Source organism: Zalophus californianus, chromosome 1, assembly GCF_009762305.2.
Source record: "Zalophus californianus isolate mZalCal1 chromosome 1, mZalCal1.pri.v2, whole genome shotgun sequence".
NCBI lineage: Eukaryota > Metazoa > Chordata > Mammalia > Carnivora > Otariidae > Zalophus > Zalophus californianus.
The window spans coordinates 16,187,804-16,206,115 of NC_045595.1; the positions used below are offsets into that span (position 1 = coordinate 16,187,804).

General features: G+C 46.4%; 1 protein-coding gene across 1 annotated transcript; it reads left to right on the forward strand.

Moving 5' to 3' along the window:
- Positions 1 to 13,818: 13,818 nt before the first annotated feature.
- Positions 13,819 to 18,110, forward strand: RTP3 (receptor transporter protein 3). The gene is made up of 2 exons (XM_027585760.2): positions 13,819 to 14,076; positions 16,518 to 18,110. The coding sequence occupies exons 1-2, from the start codon at positions 13,922 to 13,924 to the stop codon at positions 17,416 to 17,418; spliced, it is 1,056 nt and encodes a 351-aa protein (XP_027441561.2). The 5' UTR covers positions 13,819 to 13,921; the 3' UTR covers positions 17,419 to 18,110.
- Positions 18,111 to 18,312: the final 202 nt, after the last annotated feature.

An 18,312-nucleotide genomic window follows, 5' to 3' on the forward strand; every position in this document is an offset into this window, starting at 1 on the left:
TGGATGACTCTAAATAATTCATTTATTTATTCACAGGGGATGGAGTTCCAGTTGTTTTGATATTAAAATGATATTTCTATAAATAATCTAGTTTATATCTATGCACTGCATGTATAAGTGTTTTTCTGGGTAGTATACATAGAAGTAGAATTGCCAATTGTTGAATAGGGCTTGTGGATCTTTAATACTGAACTGCTTTCCAAGGTGGGTGTACTAATTTCCACAAAGATCGGCAGTGTATATGTATACCTGATGGGCCACATGCTTATAAACACTTGGTATATCAATGTTTCAGGTTTTTCAAATCTGGCTGGCGTGTGATGCTTTGACTTTAATTTTCATCTCTGGATCACAGGTGAGGTTGAATATTTTTTCAAATGTTCATTGATCTCTCCTACTTTCTCTTCTGTAAATTGCCTATTCATACCATTTGCCCACTTTTTTATTAGTTGTTTATATTTTTCTCATTGATTTGTGAAAGTTCTTCATATATCGATTAATTACCTCCTTTGTTCAAATGTGTTGACAATGCCTTCTTCCATTTTGTGGATTTTTCCCATTTTTAAGAGTATCTTCTGAGGAAAAAAGTTTTGTTAAATGTATAGCTCTTTTTGGTATGTCTTGTTTAAGTATGTACTTGAAAAAATTTTGAAATTTTGCTCTTCATATTTAGGTTCTTACTCTATAGAAATTAAGGTAGGGATTTGAATTTATTGGGTAGCACATTGTCCTGGAAAAATGGATTGATGGCTCCACCTTTTCCTAATAATCTTCAGGGCTGTCTCTCTCATATCATATCTCTAGGTATGGGTGGGGCCACTTATGGGCTGTTTATCCTGTTTAATTAGGTAACTTGTACACATTGCTTTGATTTACTAGTTTTGTGTGTGTGTGTGTGTGTGTGTGTGTGTGTGTGTGTTTAAAGATTTTATTTATTTATGACAGAGAGAGAGAGAGTGAGAGAGGGAACACAAGCAGGGGGAGTGGGAAAGGGAGAAGCAGGCTTCGCGCTGAGCAGAGAGCCTGCTGTGGGTCTCGATCCCAGGACCCTGGGATCATGACCTGAGCCGAAGGCAGATGCTTAACGACTGAGCTACCCAGGCACCCATAGTTTTGTGTGTCTTAATTAAATGTTGATACCTAGTAGGGAGAATTCCTGCCCCAAGTTGATCTTCTTTAAAATGGTCTTATAGTGGGCGCCTGGGTGGCTCAGTCGTTAACCATCTGCCTTCAGCTCAGGTCATGATCCCAGGGTCCTGGTATCGAGTCCCACATCAGGCTCCCTGCTCAGCGGGAAGCCTGCTTCTCCCTCTCCCACTCCCTCTGCTTGTGTTCCTGCTCTCGCTGTGTCTCTCTGTCAAATAAATAAAAACAAAATCTTTAAAAAAATAAAAAAATGAATAAAAAATAAAATGGTCTTATAGTTATTTTGGCTCTTGCTTCTATACAAATTTTAGAATCAAACTTATGAAGTTCTATGAAAAGTCCTGTAGGAGTTTTTATTGAAACTGCATTGAGCTTTTAGATTAATTTGGAAAATACTGACATTTTTATACAGATGTATCTGACCTGTGCACATGGTATAGTTCTCCTGTGGGGGGGATGTTAGGGTCTTTTTAAAATGACTTTTATATAAAATTATAGGATTTTTCCATAAAATTTTTCAACATCTTTTGTTAGATTATTCCTAGTTGCCTTAATTTTTATTGTTATTGCTATTGTAAATGTCACTTAAAATTTTTTTTGTTTTCTAATTGTTGTTGGTGTATAGAAATGCACATAATTTTGGTCTCTGCCTCCTATATGTAGAAACCTTGTTGAACTCTTAATAATTCTCATCATTTATCTATAGATTCCTTGGGGATTTTTTTTCCCTACCTATGTAAACAATCATACTGTCTGTGAATAATTGCAGTTTTTCCTTCTCCCTTCCCAGTCCCTATAGCCATTTTGTTAACAACTTATTGGGCTACATTATAATGTTGTATTACAACACTGAATAGAGGTTCCCATGTTAAATGATGGTGGCGTACTTGTCTCATTTCTGAATTTTTAAGGGTAAACTTCTATTGTTTCTCCTTGTGGAATGACTTTGCTGTAGGGTTTTATTAGACACTCTATCAAACAAAGTAATTCCCTTCTATTCCTAGTCTGCTAAGATTTGATGTTTTTTTCTTTTTGTCTTACATGGATGTTGGATTTTACCTAATACTGTTTTTTACTGGGTTTTTCATTTACTTTTTTTTTTATTTAAAGATTTTTATTTATTTATTTGACAGAGAAAGACACAGCGAGAGAGGGAATACAAGCAGGGGGAGTGGGAGAGGGAGAAGCAGGCTTCCTGCTGAGCAGGGAGCCCAATGTGGGGCTCGATCCCAGGACCCTGGGATCATGACCTGAGCCGAAGGCAGATGCTTAACGACTGAGCCACTCAGGCGCCCCGACTTACTTTTATTTTTTTAAGATTTTTTTATTTGAGAGAGAGAGAGAGCACAAGCGGGGGCGGGGGCGGTGAGGGAGGGTGAGGGAGCAGAGGGTGAGGAAGAAGCAGGCTCCCCGCTGAGTAGGGAGGCCGACCTGGGGCTTGATCCCAGGTCCCCAGGATTATGTGACCTGAACTGAAGGCAGACACTTAAACGGCTGAGCCACCCAGGCACCCCTATTTGTTTTCTTTTTAATCTATTTTGAAGATTGTATGTTAATATAGTGAGTTACAATAATAACTTTCTGTTAAGACACTCTTGCATTCATAGCATACATTCAATTTGGTCAAGATACATTGGCTCAGTTGGTGAAGCGACTGCCTTCGGCTCAGGTCATGATCCCAGAGTCCAGGGACGAGTCCCACATTGGGCTCCCTGCTCAGCAGGGAGTCTGCTTCTCCCTCTGACCCTCTTCCCTCTCACGCTCTCTGTCTCTCATTCTCTCTCTCTCTCAAATAAATAAATAAAATCTTTAAAAAAAAATAAAAAATAAAAAAATAAAATAAAATACATTGCTAGATTGCCTTTGCTGGATTTTTTGTTATTCTATGTGTTTTTTTTTTAATATATATGTTAAGTTCTTAGATGACGTTGGCCTACAATTTGTCTTCTTGATTGTTTTTTTGAATCAAGGTTATACTGTGCTAATAAAATGAGTTATCAAGTGTGACTTCTTTTTGTATACATGTAAAAATATTGTGTAAGGTTAGATTTATCTTTTCCTTGAATGTTTTATAGCACTCACCTGCAAAACAAACCTAGATCACAACCTAGACCCAGTTTTTATAGCTTTCTTTAATAATTACAGGTATGTTAAGATGTTAAGTTAATTATAATGTTTCATAATTTTAACAAGTTATTCATTTCCTCTATTTCTCTTATTTTATTTATTTTAGGTAGTATGAATTTATTTTATTTAAATTTGTCATTATAAAGATCTCCAAAGTATAAAGATGAAACATATATTTGTCCCACATGTAACTGGAAAAGAATCAATATGGAAAATATATTTTTAAAATCCCAACAAACCAATAAAAAAGATAAACAACTCAGTTTTTAAAATGAGGAAAAGACGTGACCAAGTACTTCAGAAATGAGAATATCTAAATTGTCGATCAACATTATGAAAAGATACTCGATTTCAACAATAATCAGGAAAACATAAATTTAAATCATAGTGAAATATTTGTACATTACCACTAGAAAGGTTAAATTTTAAAATAATGACAATATCAAGTATTGGTGAGTAATGGAGTAATTGAAACACTCATAAACTTTCCCAAACTGGGATATCTACTGAGGGTTAATATATGCATACTCTATGACCATGCATTTCCATTTTTAGTTATACACCCAACAAAAAGGCACATAAAGGCACAAAAGATATGGCTAAATATATGGAAAGTTTCATTATCATAAGCAAAAACTGGAAACAATTCACACAGGCAACAACAGTAGTGTGGATAAAAACATTGTAGTTTTCATTCAATGGAATATACAGGATTGAAAATCAATAAATTACTGTAGCATGAAACAGCATGGATGAATCTCACATATATACTACTGGGTAAAAGAAGTGTTAAAACATAAACTGAGGCACATTAAAATTTTTCAAGAATTTTGGAGTCAGGCAGCCCCAGACCAAAAGTGGCTAGGTGTGCTCCACCCGAGCTAGGGAACAGGTTTTTATAGAGAAGACTCAGAAGCTAAGTGAGGAAATTAGTTGCTTGGCTATAGCTTACACAGTAGCCTTATTTGGGAAAGTCCGGTTGGCTGTGATTGGTTGTTCTTAAGTTTCATTTTCTCGGGTTCCAATGCATTGATTCTGACCTAGGTTCCAGTTTGCTTACATAAGCTACCAAGGCATTAGAACCACCTCCATCTAGTGGCCTCATTTAATTAACAGAAGCAAAACAAAAAAATACATATAGGTTGATTGTTTACGTGACATTGTTAAAAGACAAAATTTAAAAATAGAGCTGCAGACACACAGGTGGTAATTACTACACCAAAGTTAGAGGAGAGTGGTCACTTATAGAGAAGAGGAGAGAGTTTTGATGAGAAGGGACACTTGGAGGGCTTCTAGAATGATGGTGTCAACTTTCAAAATTTAACAAAGGTGACCAAGTAGCAAATGAGTTTATTCAGGAAGAGCAGAAGAATCGCAATTCAGGAGTTGCAAACTATGGTGAATAGGCAAGTCCAGAGAACAAAGAAGGAGAACGTCCATTTAGAGGAGGAAAGAGGAATTTGGGGAGGGACTGGTTTGAACTAAAGTTCTTTGGAGGAAAAGGAGAGTTGGAAGTGGTGGTGGCCTCTCATCGGCTGCAGGCAAGCACAGCTTGCTCTTTCTGGGCGATAAGGAAATATTCCTTTTTCGTGCTGGTCTACTAGGCTGTGAGGAGTGGTAGCGCATGAGCGCTCTCCCGTCCCATTTTTTTTTTTTTTTAAGTAGACTCCATGGCCAACGTGGAGCGCAAACTCATGACCCTGAGATCAAGAGTCCGCAATCTACAGGACTGAGCCAGGCGCGCCCCACCGCCCCCCCCCCCCCCGACTGCTGACTCAATTTTGAATAAGATTTCCTTTATGCACTTTCACAATACCAATATTCTATTTTTTGAACTTAGTAATATTTATACAAGTATTTGCTTTATAATTACTCATTATGCTGGTATATATGTCTTATTCTTCTGACTGTATATTGCGTAAAACATTTTTAAGTCAAAATCTTAGAAGCCAGGCTAGACAGATATGAATGGCATAAAGGTAGGTCCTCATACCTATTTTCTTAAAATACGGTCTAAACAAAGGGTACATTTTAGCTGTATTTAGGACAACAGTGACTGCAGGTTCACAAAGATTTAAAATAGGATGAACGAAATATGTCAGAGATGAAGGTGGACTGACTTTCCAGGAGCCAGTAACAGTGGACTGGGGAGTGTGGTGATGACACGGTGGCCCATCCCCAGTTCGCTACTTCCATACCTAATAAAACACTGTAAAATACCTTTCACCCGCTCTGCGGTGTTTTATTCCTTCTCCAGTCAGCCAGGAACATGGTTAAATCCCCTTTATTTAACCCTAGTAGTTCTCATTTTCATTTAAAAAATCGTGAAAAATTTGTTATTTTGTGGACTAGTCATCTCTTCAGAACGTTCGTTCTACTTCAAGACAATTGACTGGAAGCGGAAATGCTCCGTTTGGGGCGAGAGTGGGGTTAATATCAAGGAGGTATTTAAATCCTGGGCGTCGCTCACTTCCGCCTGTAACCAGTGGGACTGCAGGGGGCCCGGGTCCCCCCCCCCCCTGCAGTTCACCTCATCGCTGCCTTCCCCTTTTTTTTCCTTTTCCCCTTCGCCATGAAGCTGGAACTATATTCTGTGGGATGGGAGGACACAAACCCTCAAACTTGAATAACTAGAAATATTACGTGTGAGGGTTTTGTTCCTTTACGGAGCTTCTGGATCTAATCTCATTAGCGTACAGTTCAAATGGAAGGGTCCTTGCTCGTCTCACTCGTCCGACCTTGGCCCTGTGGCCGAGCAGCACTCTACCGCAGCTGTCATTTTGCTCCCCGCCTCTCCGCCCCTGGCCCCTCGCCCCGCCTAGCCCGCGCCCCCAGCACACTTCCGGCCCCGCCCAGCCGGCGCCCGCCAAACACTTCCGGCCCGACCCCAGCCGGCTCGCGTTCTCGCGAGACTTGTAGCTTCCCGCCCACCTCGTCCGCCACCGCCCGGGACCCGGCGGGATCGCTTCTGGAGTGACCGCGAGGGATGCGAAGGCCCTCGCCCCCGACCCCCGCCCCCCTCGGCGAAAGTAGTCACATTTATCAGCCCAAAGTCAGCACCAGGGTCCCCGATTTAAATTCAAATTTCAGATGAGCAGGGATCAACTTTTAGTATAAGATACTAATTGTAGTGTAAAACTCGCTAAGAATCTTTATTATTCATTGTTATTGAAATTGGAATTTAACTGAAGTTCAAATCCAAGTAAAACTGTGTTTCATCTGGCAACCCCACTTGGGATCTGCGAGGCCAGAAGCCAGCGACCCGGCTGCCTTGCTGCTTGGTGCTCCACTGAGGGTGCCCTGTGTGCCAGCCTTCCTAACACCCCTTTGTGGGTGCCTGGGGGGAGGGGGGGTGGGGCACCAGTGTGAGACAGTTTACTAAAAACGTGTATTTTTAAAAAAATAATTATTCTCCCAACAAACAAGAGCCCAGGGCCAGATGACTTCCCAGGGGAGTTCTACCAAACATTTCAAGAATTAATACCTAGGGGTGCTTGGGTGGCTCAGTTGTTAAGCATCTGCCTTCAGCTCAGGTCATGATCCCAGGGCCCTGGGATCCAGCCCCGCATCGGGCTCCCTGCTCTGCAGGAAGTCTGCTTCTCCCTCTCCCACTCCCCCTGCTTGAGTTCCTGCTCTCACTATCTCTCTGACAAATAAAATCTTTTTTAAAAAAAAATTAATTAATTAATAATACCTATTCTTCTGAAACCGTTCCAAAAAAAAAAAAAAAGAAATGGAAGGAAATCTTCCAAACTCATTTTATGAGGCCAGCATTACCTTGATCCCAAAACCAGACAAAGACCCCATCAAAAAGGAGAATTACAGACCAATATCCCTGATAAACATGGATGCAAAAATTCTCAGCAAAATACTAGCCAATAAGATCCAACAGTACATTAAAAGGATTATTCACCCCGACCAAATGGGATTTATTCCTGGGCTGCAAGGGTGGTTCAACATCTGCAAATCAATCAATGTGATACACTACATTAATAAAAGAAAGAACAAGAACCAGATGATACTCTCAATAGACACAGAAAAATCACTTGACAAAGTACAGCATCCTTTCTTGATTAAAAGTCTTCACAGTGTAGGGATAGAGGGTACATAACTCAATATCATAAAAGCCATCTATGAAGAACCCACAGCGAATATCATCCTCAATGGGGAAAAACTGAGAGCTTTTCCCCTAAGGTCAGGAACACGGCAGGGACGTCCACTATCACCACTGCTGTTCAACATAGTACTACAAGTCCTAGCCACAGCAATCAGACAACAAAAAGAAATAAAAGGCATCCAAATCGGCAAAGAAGAAGGCAAACTCTCACTCTTCGCAGATGATATGATATTTTATGTGGAAAACCCAAAAGACTCCACCCCAAAACTGCTAGAACTCATACAGGAATTCAGTAAAGTGGCAGGATATAAAATGAATGCACAGAAATCAGTGGCATCCCTATACACCAACAACATGACAGAAGAAAAAGAAATTAAGGAGTCGATCCCACTTACAATGGCACCCAAAACCATAAGATACCTAGGAATAAATCTAACCAAAGAGGCAAAGAATCTGTACTCAGAAAACTATAAAATACTCATGAAAGAAATTGAGGAAGACACAAAGAAATGGAAAAATGTTCCGTGCTCATGGATTGGAAGATCAAATATCGTGAAAATGTCTGTGCTACCTAGAGCAATCTACACATTCAATGCAATCCCTATCAAAATACCATCAACTTTTTTCAAAGAAATGGAACAAATAATCCTAAAATCTGTATGGACCCAGAAAAGACCCCGAATAGCCAGAGGAATGTTGCAAAAGAAAAGCAAAGCTGGTGGCATCACAATTCCAGACTTCGAGCTCTATTACAAAGCTGTCGTCATCAAGACAGTATGGTACTGGCACAAAAACAGACACATAGATCAAAAGAACAGAATAGAGAGCCCAGAAATGGACCCTCAACTCTATGGTCAATTAATCTTCGACAAAGCAGGAAGAATGTCCAATGGAAAAAAGATAGTCTCTTCAACAAATGGTGTTGGGAAAATTGGACAGCCACATGCAGAAGAATGAAACTGGACCATTTCCTTACACCACACACAAAAATAGACTCAAAATGGATGAAAGACCTAAATGTGAGACAGGAATCCATCAAAATCCTTGAGGGGAACACAGGCAGCAACCTCTTTGACCTCAGCTGCAGCAACTTCTTCCTAGACACATCGCCAAAGGCGCGGGAAGCAAGGGCAAAAATGAACTATTGGGATTTCATCAAGATAAAAAGCTTTTGCACAGCAAAGGAAACAGTCCACAAAACCAAAAGACAACCGACAGAATGGGAGAAGATATTTGCAAATGACATATCAGATAAAGGGCTAGTATCCAAAATCTATAAAGAACCTCTCAAACTCAACACCCAAAGAACAAATAATCCAATCAAGAAATGGGCAGAAGACATGAACAGACATTCCTGCAAAGAAGACATCCAAATGGCCCACAGACACATGAAAAAGTCCTCAACATCACTCGGCATCAGGGAAATACAAATCATGAGAGGGGACTGCATTTTCCTTTTTCTACCCAATGGGTAGCAGCCTTCTGGTGGGTCTCCCTGCTTTGTTCTTGCAGCAGGCTTCTGGTGGGTCTCCCTGCTTTGTCCTTGACCCACTAGGCATGGACGTCCATTTGGTCCTTAGCTCAATGCAGAGACAGCAGAGAGCCTGAGTGGACAGATCAGACAGCAGAGATCACACAATGTGAAATCAGACCTTCTCACTCTCGTACCCAAAACTCTTTACTGGTTTCCCATCACACTAGGAATAAAATCCTACAAGGCCCTGCAGCCCTCAGCTGCATCTCCAACCTCATATACTCCTTTTCCGCTCATTTGATTCTGGCCACCCTGGTTTCCCTGCTCCTCCACGGACACACCAGACCCACTTCCACCTCTGGGCTTTCACACGGGCTGTCCCCTCTGATCTGAATGTGCCTCCACCCCGTATATGCTTGGCCCATTCCTTCACTTCAGACAGGTCTTGGTTCAAATGTCATCTCACGTGGAAACCTTTGCTTGTTTATTGGGTCATTGTCTGTCTCCCCATCTGAATAAAACATAAGCTCTGTGAGGGTACTCTTTGCTTTATTTGCCGCCGTAGCCCTAGTGTCTGGAGCACAGAAACTGACACTAATATTTTTTGAATAAATGGAGGAACATCCTAATGATGTCTGTTGGTGTCTTTTCACCAACCACACAGTGAATGAGTGATTGAGGCTCCTAGTGGTGTCTGTTGGCACCTTGTGGCATCACACAGATGATTTCTTTCCTGTGGGATTGATGCAGAGACTGCAGAAACATGACATCTCATTTCTTGGATCATCCTTCTTTTCCCAATTTCTACACAATGGAACATCACAGGACTGAGCCCAGGAACCTCTTCATTCTCTATATCAGCTTCATTCTCTGTATCAGCTCTCACTGCTGGGAGAGACCCAGGAGCGCCGCAGGGGAAAGGGATGATAAGGGACTGCCAGAAGGGGCCAGACCGCCTTTGGCACAGGACTTGGAAAGCACTGGGCTGAGGATGGAGCGGACTTGCTTTCCTGGAATATATCCACCACTCCCCAGGGTCCAGGCAATTTGGCACATCGGAGTAAAAAGAAATTGCAGTCTGAAATGGCTGGATTTACAGTTGCCGGTGCGTTCTATCAGTGATAAGCACCCATCCAGAAGCCTGGCTGGGAAAAGAATGACACTTCGATCTCTGGGCCACAGACAAGACAGGGGCTAGCAGACGGCCTGAAGATCTGGCAGGGTCTAATACCAGAGCTAACTGCCCTAGTCATTAGCACTTTCTGAACAAAAACTGGGTAACAGGTGAGTGCAAGGCTCGGAAGTGGTTTAGTTTCACCAAGCCAGTTCTCCCCTTGGAAGGATGGGAGGGAAGATAAACCACAGGGTAGACAAAGGAAAATGCAGCCCCCTCTCATGATTTGCGGTTCTGGTCCATAAAGCTGCCAAGAACACCGAAATAGCAAAATATTGAACCGTCGCTCCCCAGGGAAATGCAGACTTAGTTCCTGCCAGCCTCTAGCTTTTGGTCAGCGGAGCAATCCATAACCTTGAGTTGTTTCTGTTTAAAGACACCTTACGTAGTAAGTCATGTTCATGTATTAATATTGAAGATGCAGGCAGCAGCACTAGAACTCATGCCTGAATGAAGCTTATCGAACACACATTCTCTCTGGAAGGCACAGCCCAGCCTCCTTACCACTAGGCACCCTAGGCTTCGGGGCCACTTGAAACAATGAGATCGCCAACAAAAAACACAAAACATCTGACACACATTGCACAAATAGACCTGAAAAGGACACTTGTTTTCAGCACAGGAGCTGAAGCGAGAAGGCAGAGTGTTGTCCAAGCTCAGCTGGGCCTGTCCCAAGCTTTCACACACGGCCCCCTTCCAGCGGCACAGCCACAGCCCAGCCAGTGTTCAGAAAGAGTGACAGCAAGTGTCCCTGACCCTGTTGCGAGGAGAATGGCCTCTGGGTTAGAAGCTGGGTATGAGGAGGGCCGTGCTGCGGCCATTGCCCACCAGGAAGGGAGGGACAGAACCCTGGCCAGGCAGAGGCAGTGAGGAGAGCTTGTCTGTCTACACGTAAATTCCCATTTCCAGAGGGCAGGGGTTTCTGTGGTCCTAGGAATTGTTTTTGTCAAGCTTCAGGGACCAGTGTTGGCTTCCTTCCAGGCCCTTCTCGGCACCAGGCATGCCTAGTAGCCCTCCGCATGAAACGTGGCATTTCATCCTCAACAGGCCTGAAGTGACTTGTCCACTGTCACACAGCAGGTCAGAGCCCCAGACCAAAGACCCCCTGACCCCAGCTCCATTCTGTCCCCTGTCCCCTCACCCCCTTTATAAATCTCCTCTGCAGCTGCAGTGAGGCCAGGAAGGAGCTTGCTCCAGGAAACCCCTCCCTCCTCATCGCACCCAAACTTTCCTTTTCCTCCCTCCCTCCCCTTCCTCTCTCCCACCCCATCCACCCCCTCTCCTCCTCTGGGAGCCCACTGCTCCGACCACCAGTGTCCTACCCAACTGGTGGAGGCAACTGGGCAGCCCTAGGACCGCTTCCCCCAGAACAGCGTCTGTAAGCTTTGCTGATCCCAGCAGAGCACTTAAGGGGGAGGGACCCCTCTGGCTCTGGGTCTGTGATTGCTGACGAGGACCTGCCCACCTTGTCCTTCCCTTAAGCCTCCTGGAGTGGTGACCATCATAGCCCGGCCTTGGAATCACTTGAGGAATTTTTAGAGATCTGATGCCCAGACCAGTTCAATGAGAACCCCATGGCTGGTCTGAGGAATATGAATCTCCAGCTATCCTCAGCCCTGCTGAGCTCCTGTGCTACTTCGTAGGCCTTGGCACCCCCACCCCCACCCCAGAAACCCAGAATTCTCTGGAAGATCAGGCAAATGATGTTACTCACGATAGTTAGAGGGAAGACATTTAGCCTATATTAACGAATTAATTAATCTTTTAGAGGGGGGAGGGACAGGGGGCGAGGGAGGGAGAGAATCTGAAGCAGGCTCCACGGCCCAGGGCAGATTCCGATGGAGGGCTTGATCTCTCAACCCTGAGATCATGACATGAGCCAGAATCAAGAGTCGATCGCTTAACCACTGAGCCACCCAAACGACCCTAGTCTACGTTAATTTAAATGTGACAAGCCTTCTCACATTCCTTAATGCTTGTGTTCAAATACTTATATCATTTAAGAAGGCAGAGTCTTCCAATCAGAATATTCTTAGTAGAGCGAGAGGCTAAAAGTAACCTTTACATGACAAAGAAACACTGAGCTATCTGGGGATCTTCAAGGATCTCCTTGCACACTTGCTTTCAAGGGTTGGTTTTTTTTCTTTAAGATTTTATTTATTTGTTTATCTTAGAGAAAGAGAGCGCAAGTGGGGGAAAGGGCAGGGGGGAGAGAATCTGAAGCTGACTCCGTGCTGAGCACGGAGCCTGACACGGGGTTGGATCTCAAAACCCTAATATCATGACCTGAACCGAAACCAAAGGGTCCGAGGTTCAACGGACTGAGCCACCCAGGCGCCCCGCCAAGGGTGGTTTTAACAACGCAGAACTGCCCATGACATTTTCACACAAGATCTCATACCAGGCCAGAAAGTAAGACAGGCTCTTGTCTCAACACCCTCTGCTCCCCACTTGCCCTGAACTAGCTCTGCGATGCAGAAGAGCATTGGCATTTGTACAACTATGGGCGGGGAGGGAGCAACCTTGCTCACCTGGCTGAGATTACTTTCCCGGGTCCAGCTAGGAGGCTGGTGTGGGCTGGCTGGGGCGGGCGGGGGGGAGGGGGGGCGAGGGGGCGTGGAACATGGAGCATGCGCTGTTGGGCCCTGGAACCTGGGCAGGAGCCCTGGGAGCGAAGGCAGGGGCTCTCCTCCGTGGGGCGGCCGTGAGCACAGGGCGCGGGGCTGGGACAGCAAGAGTCTAAGAGTATGGCATGGAGCGAGGGGCTGTGGCTTAGGGTGTAGGGGCGGATATGGGCTTGGGGGAAGATGGCAGGGCTGAGGCTGGTAGAAGGCAGGGGTGGCCTGTGAGGGGTCCAAATGCCATGCTAACATGCAGCGTGTGGGTGGGGGCTTCCACCTCTGGAAAGACGCCCCTGCCCCAGATGCAGCGTGGAGAGTGGCCCGAGAGGCACGGAGGCAGCTGGAAGGATGCCAGGGCAGCGGACCGCCGAGGGTGGGGCTTTCCTCTTGGGCAGCAGTCGGTCAGGGGCGCAGGTCAGTGGCAGGCTGTCTGCGGAGGGAGTCGTGGCATGCAGACACCCAGAATCTTGCCCGCCCTCCCTGGGCCGTTGCCTGCCCCCTGCTCCTCTCTCCTTCCTTTTCAAGCCTCTCCTCAAGGAAGTGGGGTCAGTTGTGGCCACTGGCTGCTCACCCACGTGGGGACCAACCTTGCAGCCTCATCGGGGCACTCGGGCTGTGTCAGCTTTGGTTTCTAATGGGTGGAGGACAAGGCTCAGGAGTCTCCTCGGACAACTTGGGGGCTGTAAGATCCAGTCATACAGAGACCCGCTGGAACGGGAAGCAGAGAGCCCAGGGCAGGGATACAGGGAGCAGGGAGGGCCCACGATGGCACGGTCCTTCTTTGCATCTGCATCTCTCCTCCCCAGTCGCGAGCACAGCAGCCCAGTGGATAAGGACTTCCAAGTGTTAGAACAGAAAAAGCACCTGCAGCCTCTCTCCACCATTTCCAGAGGCTTCAGAGGTAAAGGATGTATTCCAGGCTAAAGTCAGGTAATCAGCAGAGCAAGACTGAGATCCCCTCCTGAGATCCAATCCAGAGTCTGGAGCTTTCCCGTGTTCATATTTTGTTGGATGAAACCATGCATTCTGTGTCTTTGGAAATTCCCTGTGGAGGAGGCTAGCCCTGTCCTCTGAACTGGGAGCCAGATTCAACTGACCTTTGTCCTTGAGGCAAAGACCTGGTCCACGGGCCCAGGTCAGGTACACAAAGGGAGAGCAGGTCCCAGCCCTTGTTCTTTAAAGCAGGAAACCTCATGTCCTGCTACAGACCCGTCAGAGTCTCCAGGAGATCCTGATGCACGCAGCTCACCACATAGCATACGATGAATCAGGACATGGAGCTATGGAAGCAAATGTTCCAGGAATTAATTCAGGAAGTGAAGCCATGGCACATATGGACCCTGACAGTAGACAAAGACCTTCTTCCCAACAGCCTTAAGCCAGGATGGTCACAGTACCAGCAGCGGGCTTTTGCCAGGTGAGTGGGGAAAGGGATGGTATGTATTCCAGAAAATTCTTGTTTATTTGTTACCCATGCTTGCACATGGAAGACTACAGGAAGTATGGTGCTCATCATCCAAGAAGTTTTAGCTTTGGTAAAGGGTTTTTTCTTTATCACAGTGAACCCCAAACAGTAGCAGGGCTGGGCACTGGTGTGGGCTGCATAGGGGTTGGCGGGGGGAGCAGTGAAGAAGAGCTGGGTGGGCAAAGTTCCCACCTCGGAGGACCTGGGGCTCACTATGGAGCCCAGGAGGGAGAGGTCCCGTGGGCTGAGGAGGCCCCTCCAGGAGAGGGCAGAGGTTAAGGTAGTTGAGCAACATGCAGCAGTCTTGCTCCCTGTGCTCTGGGCTGATGGATCCTTTTAAACTAAGACTCTTGGAAGTCATCCAAAGCCTTACCCTTTTTCCCAGGTGGGAAAGCAGAGCCCCAAGGGTCAGGGGGTGGGGCCGCCCCCTTGCACAGAGGGTGGGGGTCTGAGACTCTCTCCTAGGACTGGGGCAGGGCCTCGGTGCCTGCCCACTGCCCTCCTCTCTGGGGAGGGTCTGGGCAGAGGAAGCAGAGGTCTCCTCTCCTTGTGGCCCATGGTTTTCCCCGGGCCAGGAGCTGGCACCAAGAGCATCCAAGCAAAATCTCAGTCCCCTCCCCCTTCTTTTGTGAGAACATTGAACTCTGAGCTGGCACTGAACAGAGCAATATAACCCAGAGAGAGGGCCAGGGCAAGCAGCTCAGGAGAGCAGAGTCCAGGGCCCTGTGCACCACCGACTCCGAATGACCCCAGTGAGGTCATCTCACTCATGGTGGTCAGAACCTCTTGGCCTCTTCCCTTCATTTCATGGCCATGCTCACCCTGTGAGGTGCGGCCAGAATCAAAACACAAGAAGGAAACCTTGACTGGCTCATTCTTCCCAGCCCCCTCCAATTCACCATCCCAGGTTAGTCGAGGCTTGGCTGCTAGAACAGATAAACCTCGAAATATCAATGATTTGACCTAACACGTGGTCCCCAGGTCACCGAGGCAGAGGAAGAGGAGCTGGAGGGTTTTCCAAGAGCTTCTGTGCCAGATTTAGAAATAACACGTCACTGCCCACGTCCCGTTGGGCAACCAGTCATATTGCCCAACATAACTTCGAGGGGGTTGGGAAGTGGGCAGGAGTGCATGGATAATTTGGTGAGCATGAAATGTCCCTGCCATCCTGTAGCTTGTGCCTCTCCCATCATTCCTGTCCTGGGTGCAACCATGTTCTTGTGTGCCTTCTTCCCCTCTCTCCATCATATCCTGACATATATTTGTCCAAATATCTGAGCTCAGGAAATTGCCCTCTTCCCTGCAGAGATGAGGTGTCATTCTCTCGTACCCTGAGGCTAGGTGCACACAGAATATGAAGTTTTCCAGGCTACCTTGAGCGATGAATTGGGTGGGAGGGGGAGCGAAAAGAGAGAGAGCTGGACACAGTGATCTCCCTAAAATACTGGCAGATTGGGGGCCCCTGGGCAACAGGGCAAAGCAATGCTTTTCCTCCAGACACTAGACCAGCCTTGATCTGTGGCTCTACGACTTACTGTCTTCGTCTGTTTGGGTGGCAATAAAATAAATAAGATAAAATGAAATAAAGAAATAAAGAAATAAAGAAGTACACCAGACTGGGCAGCTTATACACAAGAGAAATGTATTGCTCACAGTTCTAGAGGCTAGAAGTCCAAGATCAGGGTGTCAGCTAGTCTGGTGAAAGCCCTCTTCCGGGTTGTGGACTTCTCCTGTTATCCTCATGTGGTAGAAGGAGCTAGGGAGCTCTATGGGATCTCTTTGATAAGGGTACTAATCACATTCACATGGGCTACACCCTCCTGACCTAATCACCTCCCAAAGGCCTTCTAACATCATTACCTTTGGCAGTTCGGATTCCGATATGTGAAACTGGGGGGAAACACAAACTTTCAGACGGTAGCACCTACCAGCACCCACTTGTACCACCTGTGGATTTCAGTTCGGAGCTCTTGGGGGATGATTTAATAGCTGCTGTTGCCCCGTAGCCTCTGACCCACTTCAATCTACATTTGAAGAAGCCTTGGTTTGGGGTTAGGAGACCAGAGGTCTAGTCTTGCTTCTTACACCCACCAAGTCTCTGCACATGATGGGTTCCAGCGTGCTCCTCATCTCTAGCACCATCGTGTAGGACTTAGAAGGTCCCTTCCAACACCAACAGCTTGTGATCTGTTATTTTCATGACAGACACCTGTGGGTCACAGCGCATGTTGGTGGCACAGTGGAGACAGGGGCTCGCTAATTTCTTCCCCCGCTAACCTCGACCCCAGTCAAGTCACGTCTCTGTGTGGTTGGGTGCCCCTTCCTCCCTCTGGCCCAGCCCACAGCTCAGCCATCCTGGGCCAAGCTGAGGGTCTTGTCTTCTGTCCCCGCAGGTTCCAGTGCTCCTTGTGCTCTCGCAGTTGGGCCTCTGCTCAAGTTCAGGTCCTTTTCCACATGCACAAGAGTGGGGAGAAACCCAGGGGCAGGGTGAAGATGAGGGTCTTTGCCCAGAGATGTCAGAGATGCAATCAGTCTCCATTTGAGGTTCCCGAGTTCACAGAAGAGAACATCTCAAGGATCCTGAACAACCTGGTGTTCCGAATTCTGGAGAAATGCTACAGAGAAGGATTTAAGTCCATGGAGGAGATACCTACCATCAAGGAAATCTCTCTTAAAGGGATGCATGACAGTAACAACTGCGAGGCCTGTCTGCTGGGCTTTTGTGCTCAGAGCGGGTCAGGTGAGGCCCTGCAGTTACCAGTGTTGCCATCACTTCCTGCCGTTAGCTCACCTGCCCTTGGGACCGCCATCCCCATGCCCTCTCCCACTAGGAGTGGCGCCCCAGCAAACACAGTGAAGGGGAACACCCGAGCGGACACAGTGAAGGGGAACACCCGAGCGGACACAGTGAAGGGGAACACCCCAGCGGACACAGTGAAGGGGAACACCCGAGCGGACACAGTGAAGGGGAACACCCCAGTGGACACAGTGAAGGGGAACACCAGAGCAGAAGCAGTGAAGAAGAACGCCATGGGAAACAAGGGAAAGGCTTTACCCCAACCCCGGTATACTGTGTCCACAAAGGCTACAATCCTCCCCACCCACTGGAGCTCAAGACCAAACACCCACCACCACATGGAGAGGAGAATCCAGGTCAGCACCTGGAGTGGGGTGCCCTGTTGCCACACAGTCCAGAATCTCAGGTGCAGGAACTTTAATGCTTGCTGCTGTTTTTTCATTCTGATCATTGTTGTGGTGATTATTGTAGAGACCATTCAGTGGACCTCCACATGATGCCAGGTTCAAAGTCATGTAGTCTGGTCCCACGAATAGGAAATACGCAGAGGAGGTAAATCCAGAGACGGGAAGTAGCCTGGTGACTGCCAGGGGCTGTGGGGAAGGGAATTAATCGGTATGGGGCTTTTTGGGGGCAGAGGGTGGGTGGTGATGAAAATGTTTGGCACAAGACGGAGGGGGTGGTTATACAATACTGTGAATGCAGTACATGCCATTGAATTGTTTATTTTAAAGTGGTTGATTTCATGTGATTTTTAAGGGTTAATGTTAATTTCAATTCAACGCAGTTTTGTGTAAAGTTTGCTGACATTCTGCTCATTCTAAGGAGAACTGAGACCGAAGCCTTTATGGCTCACAGAACTATTTGGAAATCTCATGAGACCTGTGGATCCTCTCTCCCCAGAGAAGCTTGCACAGACCCGGTGACGTCAGCCTGTGGAAGCACTTGCCGTGGTTTTCATAAGGTTGAAAGCCTGGGTCTCAAAGCAATGTTCTCCACAGCACGGTCCGTGCAGCTCAGGGCTGCAGCAGGACCATCCACCCACGTGGGGGAGATAGCCTTCAAACCCTATTTCATGTTTCTTCGTACTTTACTATTCTTGTTGCACAGTTTATAATGTGCGTTACTGTACTAGTAGAATGGTATTGTGACACAATGTGTAATTAAATAAATATACACCCATCTGGAGTGTGCACTCAGTTTCTCATTGACTTTTCACTTTTTCATTTTCAGAATTGAAACTCTATACCCATTAAACAACTCGCGTTTTCTCCCTCCCCCTCCTCCCTGCTAACGCCCATTCTTCTTTCTGTCTGTATGAATAGGACTCCCCTGAGGACCTCATAGAGGTGGACTCATACAGTATTTGTCTTTTTGTCACTAGTTTATTT